The sequence below is a fragment of the Ascaphus truei genome, chromosome 2, assembly GCF_040206685.1.
Source record: "Ascaphus truei isolate aAscTru1 chromosome 2, aAscTru1.hap1, whole genome shotgun sequence".
In the NCBI taxonomy this organism is placed as follows: domain Eukaryota; kingdom Metazoa; phylum Chordata; class Amphibia; order Anura; family Ascaphidae; genus Ascaphus; species Ascaphus truei.
In genome coordinates, this window is record NC_134484.1 from 442,958,183 (window position 1) to 442,968,385 (window position 10,203).

Below are 10,203 nucleotides of genomic sequence, written 5' to 3' on the forward strand. Positions count from 1 at the left end.
CATCCCTATACACCAATAGGGACCACATAGTATCCACACACACTTTTAGGTATGCTATTATCTCTCACATTTCCACACCTACCCACACCATTTATATTAACTCCCACTTCACACACCCCTTTTGTAAAGCACTGTATACACTGTGGGCTCTCCATTCATTTATATTCACACAGATACACACACACACACTCTTACATCACTTACTTTCAGGAACCATTTAACACCTCTAGCCATAAATCTCATCCACACCGGGGGAAGGACAAGCACAGATAACATTCCAAGAGACACTGTTTTTAAGTATACCCTTTGCTTGCTTCATTCATTGTAACATCGCCGAAAGAAGAGATAAGTGTATCTCGAAAGCTCGCACAAATAAAAGCATTTCGTTAGCCACAGAACGGTATCATCTATTTATTTTTTGATTATTGAAGCTCGGCTAACACGGTACTGATACCTCTATATGTGTATATATATGATACCGGTTGCAACACGACATCAAGGGACAGCACGCAGGTAAGTAAATCATAAATTTTCTATATTTGATAGAAGACACAAAAACCGACGTTTCGGTCCCCCAGTGGGACCTTTCTCAAGGTGATGTCGTGTTGCAACCGGTATCGTATGGTCTGTTATTGCTTTATGGGATAAGCACCAAAACGTATTTACTTGCAAATGGTGTGCCGGCTGTGCATTGGAAATATATATATATATATAGTACGTTACCATCCAGCAAGGCAGCAGAACAGCAAAGAGAGACAGCACTCAGAGGTAAGTCAGCAAAATAATGTATTGAAACAGACACAAAAATCCGACGTTTCGATCCCCAGAGGGATCTTCTTCCTGGGGGTGGGGGTATATATATATTCCACAAGAGTGCTCTACTGGCTAGAGATGCAAGCCAAGGTTACAAAAAGCCACCCGGTATTTTATCCAAAAGAGTACATCCTTTATTTTTCATATTAAAATCACATGCATCAGAGATGCGGCTGGGTCTCACCGCCTGAAGAAGTAGCATGACAAGGTGACAGATGACAGAGGATGCAAAGGGGGCTTTGGGGGTCAGGTTCCGCCATAATCTAGGACTGAACTTCTTTTTATTCAACGCTGCAATGGCATTTGATATATATATATATATATATATATATATATATATATATATATAAATATATATATGATCAAAAAATAAATAGATGATACCGTTCTGTGGCTAACGAAATGCTTTTATTTGTGCGAGCTTTCGAGATACACTGATCTCTTCTTCCGGTGATGTTACAATGAATGAAGCAAAAGGTATACTTAAAAACAGTGTCTCTTGGAATGTTATCTGTGCCAAGAGACACTGTTTTTAAGTATACCTTTTGCTTCATTCATTGTAACATCGCCGGAAGAAGAGATCAGTGTATCTCGAAAGCTCGCACAAATAAAAGCATTTCGTTAGCCACAGAACGGTATCATCTATTTCTTTTTTGATTATTGAAGCTCGGCTAACACGGTACTGATACCTCTACATATATATATATATATATATATATGATTTGAACATGTAAAAAAAAAAAGGATGCACTGTTTTTGATAAAACACCTAATAATTTATTCTACACTTGATTTGTTTGCATCAATTAAGGTGTAAAGCAATTTAATGTTGCACTATTTATATTTGTTTGCAGTGCCGGGAATAACCTGCAGAGTAGCTCCTTATTGACAGTTTTTTTTTTTTTTTCATTACCATTTTTATTGATATTGTCAATAAGAACTATGTTACAAATATATAATATATACCGCTTTTTAGGGTCTAATCAGAAACTCATTCAAATAAGGCAGCTGAAATCCACAATACTGGGGTTGCTTTGGCTGGGTAGACAGACTTTTTTCCTTACATACTGTAGTACTGTACATAGAATTCTATATGCACAATGTTGCTCTTACAACTAAATTATGATGCCTGAGACACAAGGAATTAAATGACATACCCATGGAGATTACACTTGGTTTTGAACCAAGTTCACCCATGTCAAAGGCACATTACCACTAAGCTACTCCTTCAGTACAATCCTATTTTATAATCCTTTGGCCAAATATGTAATGAAAACGTCCTACTTGAGTTGAGTTAAGACTTATGTGAGAATGAATTATGTTAAGTCGCATGCTTTATACAGCATTTTAAAAAGACTTAAGGGGAACAATTAGTTGATTATATGGATTACAAGATTTTATGGAGCATTACATAAAAGAGGAAGTTGAATTTAAGTGAATATGCATTGGTAGTTTTTTCTTTTGTGCTAGGAAAGAATATAGCTGTAATTCTAAAATGACATTAACCATGGTTGAGTAATAAAGCACTTTTTAGTAAAAAATCACAGTAATTTTTAAGATCCCCAACCAAAACTGTTTCACATGTGTATTTCTATATAGAAATGGACTTGAGCATTTTAAAGTGGAACATGTGGTCAGGATGAAAAGGTAAAGTAAATGTAGTTTAATTAAAGCAAAATGTCCAGGAGCAGCTAAATGTGAGTACAGTATCTGATTAAAGAGCACCAGAAAATGCACTCAGAACAAACTAGCTTCACTGTTGTTGAATAAATCATCTTGTACATTTGGTATTGTCAATTAAACCAGAAAACTAGAGTACAAATGCAATGAATTTTAATTACAAAAATATGATATTCAGAGGGGTGCGCTTCAAGGTAAAGCTGTGAAATTCTGAGACAGAAAATGCACTGCATACTGTATGTCAAAGAAACAAATCCTGTTAATTTCAATTTAATTTTTTTCTTTGCTATGTATGTTTGGTGTGCATTTTTTAACCTGCAATTGCACTACATATGGCTTAATACCTGGACCCCATTATCAGCATTTGTACTGTTATTAATTTTGCACATGTGAATATGGGCTATGAAATAAACCTGATGTACAGTAAATGTATCTTTTCCCTTACTGGCTTGGTAATGAAAAAGACTGGAATGAGCTTTCACATGTACTGTATGCATCTCTTCCTAGCTACACTGGAAGAGAATTAATTGGCAATATATGCTCAGTATTCATTTTCACATTGAGCAATATCTTTGTAGCCTCTTTTGTTTTACAAATCAGAATGGGTAATCTGAATATGCAGAGCAAATCATTATTCTGAATACACGTTACATTCATTTATCATTATAAAACAGACAAGGAAGTCTTAATTTAGGCAACAAATATTTAAATATTTGCATGTACAGTATAAGCATAGTTATGATTATGCAGTATTCAGTCAAAAAAACTCCTTACAGTTGGATTGTTGCTATGCATACATTTTAGTGTACACATTTTCTTCCTGGAATAGAGCACATTATAATCGAATTGCTCCTGATTACCACTCACCTTCTCTCCCACGTGAGATCTGATGATTCAGTAGGGCAAGAAGTGCAGTAATGCTTAATTAACAATGCACACAGGCTGCTACTGTATTCAAGTCAATGTAATATGATGCCTTACCCAGCCTCTCATTATACCGAATACATGTCAATTATCTCATATTCAACTCACAATAATCATACATCTTGGAATGTAGGGTACATATATCAGTTCAAGAGTTCCATTTCGTTTGATCAAAAAGAGACAGTGGCCAGAAGATAGAAGTATTTCTGTGAAGATATGAGGATTTATAAGTGTCGATGCAACTATTTCTCAGTTGATCAGAGTGCTCATCATCGCTGCCTAGAGAAGAGATTTCTGAATGCATTGTTATAATTTCTGTTAAAGGCGGTGTAGATCAGAGGATTAAAGAATGAATTTGAGTACCCCAGCCATAAGAAAATACTTTTCCAGATAGGAGGGATATCACAAGAACACAGAGGGTTAATTAGTTCTGTTATAAAGAAGGGAATCCAGCAGAGCACAAAGACCCCAATGAGGATTCCCACCATCAACGCAGCTCTCTTCTCCTTCTGCTCCCTCCAAGTGTCCCCATCTGTCTGGAAGGTGACAGTGGCATGGCGAACTGTGAAGACCATCTGAGGCTGATGGGAAGCCTCCTTCACCTGAGAGATCATTCACAAGAGAAATCATTACTAAAGGCCAACCATGGAGACACATGCTGAATGATTTTACATAATCCACAAACACAACGCCAGCGGAAAAACAACATCCATATAGACCGGGACAAAAATAGCAAGGGGCAAACACGCACTCCAGTTTAAAAGAAAACAAACACGGGAGATTAAAGTTACAAAAGATCTGTAACAAATGGCAATAATTTATTACCTAACAAAATGTACAAATATTATTTACTTTACTTAATATTTGTAGGATATATGTGTGTGTGTGTGTGTGTGTGTGTGTGTGTGTATGTATATATATATGTATGTATATGTGTGTTCTTATATATATGTATATGTGTATATATATGTGTATGTGTATATATATATATATATAATGTATGTGTATATATATGTATGTGTATGTGTGTATATATGTATTTGTATGTGTGTATATATATATATATACACACTCACACACACACAATATGTGTGGGTGTGAAGGGGGTGTATGAGTCGTGAGTGTGTCTTTATCACATATACTGTACATTGATATAGAACATACAGTACATAACATATACAATTAAGTAAATATATAGTCATTGTACTGTCAATTTAACTGTCAACACTGTTGTTTTTTTGTTGTTTTTACAAAATCATCAGTAATCGTAAATGAAATTAAAAAGGAACCAACCTCGATCACTTCAGGCATTGGTGTGATGGTGTTAGTCTTCTTAGACCCAATACGAAATTTAGCAGCTTTGTAGATTTTCCAGTAAACAAAGAGAACTACACAAAGTGGAAGGTAAAAAGCCCCAAAGGTGGAGAAGATGGTATAAGATGGTTCTTGACTTACTTGACACTCTTCATCCCCCTCTGAATATGTCTCCCCCCAGCCAAAGAGAGGGGAAAGGGAGATGACCGCAGAAAGGAGCCAAGTCAGAAGGATCATGATGTTGGAAATCCTCTTCCTTGTTTTAAGAGTATATTCCAGATGTCTGGTAATAGACCAGTATCTATCCAAGGCGATGGCAGTTACATTCCAGATACTTGCTGTGCAACAGAGGACATCAAACGAGATCCAAATCTGGCAGAGCACTCTACCCAACCTCCAGCGCCTGTCATTCAACTCATGCACCAAGCTTAGAGGCATCACCAAGGCAGCCACCATCACATCCGAAATTGCCATAGATGCCACCAAATTGTGGGGGACCCGGTGGAAAGTTTTCACTCTCAGAATGGTCACCAGCACCAGCACATTCCACAGGAAGGTGGCAATCACCAGCATTGCCAGCAAAGTTAAGATGAGGACACTGAAGACGGAGAAACGGTGCCTGCTCAGGTTGCCTGCCCCTGTACTCTCATTAGCAGCAGCCGTGGTGTTCCATTCCATTCTACTTTGGAATATCATGGACACTCACACCGAGGAAATAGATCCGATCGCGTGTTCCCGCGTACAACCCGATCCAGCGCAGGTCACCAGCACATCAGGCTGGCACATCATGCTGTTGCTGATCCCAAACTGTTAATGCTTCTCGCTGGGCAATCTTCCACGGTGGGGCACAAAGTTTTTTGGGGGGGAGTACAGAACAAACATGATCTCAGCTGCTTCGCAGACTTTCTGCAATCGAGGAGAAAACACATTACTTTCAGAAAAAGCCAATACCCACCCATCCACCCGCTATCATCACATGTATGTAACCCGAATTGAAACATGGGAAAGGATTTCATCAAATACTCAGGTTATTGACCCAAATATAATCAATCCTAAACGCAGCTCAAAGACAGAACGACGTCCTTTTTTTTTTTTTTTTAATGTAGTGTAAGAGATTGTATAGAGATAGCAGCCTCTGTATCACAGATCTAACCGGTCAGAGGTTTAGGTATTGCACCTTAGGAAGAAAGCAATAGGGAGAGCCATTGACAGCAAGCGGTTCCTGCCGGGAGAAGTAGCAGTAACACGGCAGCATCCAGCGCTGCCTCCATATTATTCAGCGGTGTATCAAGCACCGAAGTGTAGACGCGAGTGAGGCAGGCTTCAGCTTTATACTATGGAGATAAAAAAAACTGATCCTTACGTCAAACCGATTCGTCAGCTGACCCATACAGTCAATCCATCGGCAATAAGGCTCCTGACACTGTCAACGTGAGACATTTCTTCTAGCAATTCATGTGGGAGACAAGATGAAAGGGAGAAGTCAATTTCCTCTCTCTGCAGCTGTGTGATATTTACTGGCAGCCTTTCAGTTCCAAGTAGTGTCACTGGCTCCACGGGAAATCCACATCCTACACTGCATGGGAACAGTGCACACAGGGCACTGACACCAAATGTCTTCTGTCTAAGTTATAACTCAGGCACTGGTTAGATATCACCTCATTATTTAAGGGGAGATAGACCAATTAATATTTTACACGTAGTTAAGCTTGAGATCCTCATTTTTCCCGTTCAGTTCTTCAGAAACAAAATACAGAATGACATATGCTACAGTGTATTAGATTATGATCAATACACATACTCCCCTATTGTTCCCTTGAGTATTTAAAGGAGAATACTATATCATTATTTGCGCCCATTGTCTACATTTTTTTTTAATGATATTGTATGTTTTGGTATCATGTTTATGTCAAGAAACTTACCTATATTGATTCTGGCATTATGTGGACTTGATATTAACTGAATATTTAAGAGGACTTGAGCTGAGCAGTGAACAGCGAGAGATATGAAGTCATAAGAAGGTTGCATCTTCCTTTGTTTTACCCAGATTAATATGTGGATGGTGTGGGGGTGGGGGGAATTTGGAGTTCCTGACTTGTCTGTTGTGTTTCTTAGACCTTATAGATTACATTTATATGCTGATTGTGAAGTAACACACTGCTTAAAATTCTTGCTCACAATGCAGTTTGATAATGTCATGGGAGACAAGGTTATTTACACCTTTTTACTGGGATCATACATTGAGCAAAACAAGGTAATGAAATAAATTGTAATTTATTCACATATATGCGCTTACACACAATGATACACAAAATACAGACAAAAAAAGATACACTTACTTTGCGACTGGGGTTGAAAATGAGACTTTCCTAGGTGCAGGGAACTCTTTGGGAGAGTTTTACCCTGACCGGGACTTAGCTTGGAATCTCCTGGAACCCAAATCGGCATAAAGTTCCACACGCCACTGCCACGTTCTCTTCTGAGAACTTGGTCCCTCCTGAACGCGGTTAGTCGAAATTTCCTGGAACTCAAATCGGCATAAAATCTCAGCCACGACCGCTACGGTAGTTTCTGAAAATATGGCCTCAAAAGTCGGTACTTAGACTCTGGCAGGCAGGCTTTTCAGGCTTCAAATCAAAACCGGTTCCTCTGCAATTCGTACATAAGCAACTTTGAAAAGCCCACCCGCGCTCTTACTACCAGAGACCCACAATCTGATTGGTTCACCGATTCTTATTGTATTCTGAGTTTCATTCAGAAAACTCAGCAGCCAATCAACACATGGGAAAATTTCCAAGCAGCCAATCAGAGTAAAGCCGGCTAGAAAAAAACAGTTCCGTGGGAAATCTGAAAGAGCCAAGAAACATGCGCAAGCCTGCCACCTTTCTCTCTGGCGATCTCAATGAATGCTACCCATTGGGGCAGGCTCCACCAGGTCTGGCAGAGCAGGTGGTCTCCCGGAGGACTGCCATTGTTCTCCGGACCTGGTACTCCACCTTTCCCCGCTGACCAAATGCTATTCTCACTGCTGGGCATCCTCTGGTCGCTTTGAACACTGATGTCCAGCAGACTTACCAACGCCTATGGGTTAGCTCGAGCAGCCTGTTTGGACATCGGTTCCGAATGTAAAAAGCACATTATATGTAATAAAGTATATTTCACTACACTTCTGAGTCTTGGGGAACAGGGGACAGAAAAGGAAAAATGTTGTAGTTTTATTTCTATCTGCCTTATTCCCCACACACTTACTATTCGACTCAGTCTGGTCTCTCAGAGTCCCCCTCAACCTTATATATATATGGTTGGGGCACCACAGGCCCTAAATTGGTTGTGGGTCACCTGGGCACTAACTGGGGTACCCCCCTTAACCTAGGTATTCCTTCAGCTACAGGAATATATTTTTTATCCCTGTGCCCCCTTCTCCTTTCTGGGCTGTGCTGAATTAGGGTACCCTAGTGGTGAGTTGCACTTGCGTTTTCAAGAGGAGATATTGCAGGGACAATGTGCCTACATGTATCCGAGAATCAGGCATGATTCCCGGGTACATTTATGGGGGGACCGACAACTCTGAACCTCAACCTCCTAGACACATTCTGTCAATGGTTCCTCCGCAACTCCCCCCTCCCCTTCCCCCTTGAAACTCATGCCTAGCAATCCCTGCTTGCTGGCATGCCCAAAAATGGAAAGACATAAAAAATTATTTTATTACAGACATTATAACAGAACGGTATATTGTTACTGGGTCGAAGAGCTAACTCTCTTGGACCCTTGTACACGGATCAGGGGTAACCAAAGCGGGCTTGACCTTTATTTGAGAGACTGGTTCCCCCTTACCGTCACAGACAATATTTGGGAATGTGAATGATTTGAAGACCAAAGGGGCACAAGCTTCCTCTGTTCAATATTAGTACAAATGAACACGTTTATTCTCTGAACAACGTTGGCCCAATACAAAGTATCCATTCACACTTACAGCCAGTACAAAACTAACTAATCAGAACTGTCATTTTCTCGCTGTGTAGCACCACTCAAATCTATTGTGGGTTATAGATCACCAGATGACAATCAATATCTATAATTGTTTAGAGCTGAGACCGGTAATTGTATCTATAAAATACTAACACATATTTACAGCTGTACAGTTCCTTGTTAGACTTCTGAACTGAATGGTATCCTGCTTAGTAATTTCTAAGTTTAAGTACTTCAATAATAATAATAATTACTTGGTTATTTAGTTAACCCTTTGGCAAAAGCGTCATAAGCCTGCATACCATTGTCAAGGTATAACCAAATTAATGCAGGTCCTACACTAAACTTGTTCACAGTGTAGTGTAGGACCTGCATTAATTTGGTTATACCTTGACATTGGTATGCAGGCTTATGACGCTTTTGCCAAAGGGTTAACTAAATAACCAAGTAATTATTATTGAAGTATTTAAACCTTATACTTATTTCCATATATGTTTTCTCAATTGGATGCAGCATTGGGCACCCCTGTCTTTTGTTGTGTACATTATAGTAAGCGCGACGGAGACGGAGCGACTGAGCGTCTTGAAAATTGGCAGCGGGTTAAATTTGATTTTTCAGAGGCTATCACCCCATGTGACAGCCTCTGAACCAATCAATCATCCTGTCGCCCGCGACATAGTCGAAAGTTAAAGTATAACTTTCGCTACTGGCAACTGCGACGGGTGACGTAATCCGTCGCGTCGACATAGCGCGCACTATAAGCGCGGCCTAAGATGCCATATTGCAAACACAATTTTCTTAATAATACTCTGAAGTTTTTGTCCTTGATTGTTCATTAGAAATGAATGGAATGTGACCACATGTACAGTATAAACACACAGACACCCAGCAAGCTCTAAGAAACCCAAAACATTACCAATATATATATATATATATATAGAAGTGTCAATTGGAGTGCTACTGGGAGTGGCTAAAATGTATACAACAAAAAACAAAGAAGCCCAAACCTACATCCAATATGACAAAAATATACAGTATACCTATATACCGTATCTCTTGAAAAAAGGATCATCTAGTTAAACCCTTTGGCCAAAACATTTTAAGCCTGCAAGCCACTTCAAGGCATGACCAAATATTGCAGGTCTTAACGCTAACTGATTCAAATTCTTATTTACCTCTATAGTTAGAGGAAGAATGATCGAATTGGATCAGTCCCAACCAGCTGCATGTATAAAGAACTGAAGGTGAAAAGTGTTACCAATTAGCGCTTAAATCTAATATATAAATGAGGATATCCCCAACTATTACCTTGTATAATACAATATAAAAGTGACATACAAAATAGTGCCCAAAAAATCCTTAATAGTGCTTAGTGAATAATATAGCTTCTGTAGAAAAAATATTTTATACAAACAACTTGATGCTGCTCAGCCTATGACGAGGATTACTTTTCTTAATCCACATAGTTCTCAGATGTCCAAAATGATCATGGAGCGCAATAGCT

The 10,203-nt window shown here is 39.1% G+C and overlaps 1 protein-coding gene across 2 annotated transcripts; it reads right to left on the minus strand.

Annotated features, from left to right (window-relative positions):
- Positions 1-1,648: 1,648 nt before the first annotated feature.
- HTR5A (5-hydroxytryptamine receptor 5A) lies at positions 1,649-6,315 on the minus strand. 2 transcript variants are annotated; one of them, XM_075589150.1, is made up of 3 exons: positions 6,094-6,315; positions 4,710-5,636; positions 1,649-4,018 (listed from the first exon to the last, which is right to left on the minus strand). In XM_075589150.1, the coding sequence occupies exons 2-3, from the start codon at positions 5,424-5,426 to the stop codon at positions 3,686-3,688; spliced, it is 1,050 nt and encodes a 349-aa protein (XP_075445265.1). In that variant the 5' UTR covers positions 5,427-5,636; positions 6,094-6,315; the 3' UTR covers positions 1,649-3,685. The 2 variants fall into 2 exon arrangements, with proteins under 2 accessions (XP_075445265.1, XP_075445266.1); XM_075589151.1 differs by lacking the exon at positions 6,094-6,315 and adding an exon at positions 5,908-6,028.
- Positions 6,316-10,203: the final 3,888 nt, after the last annotated feature.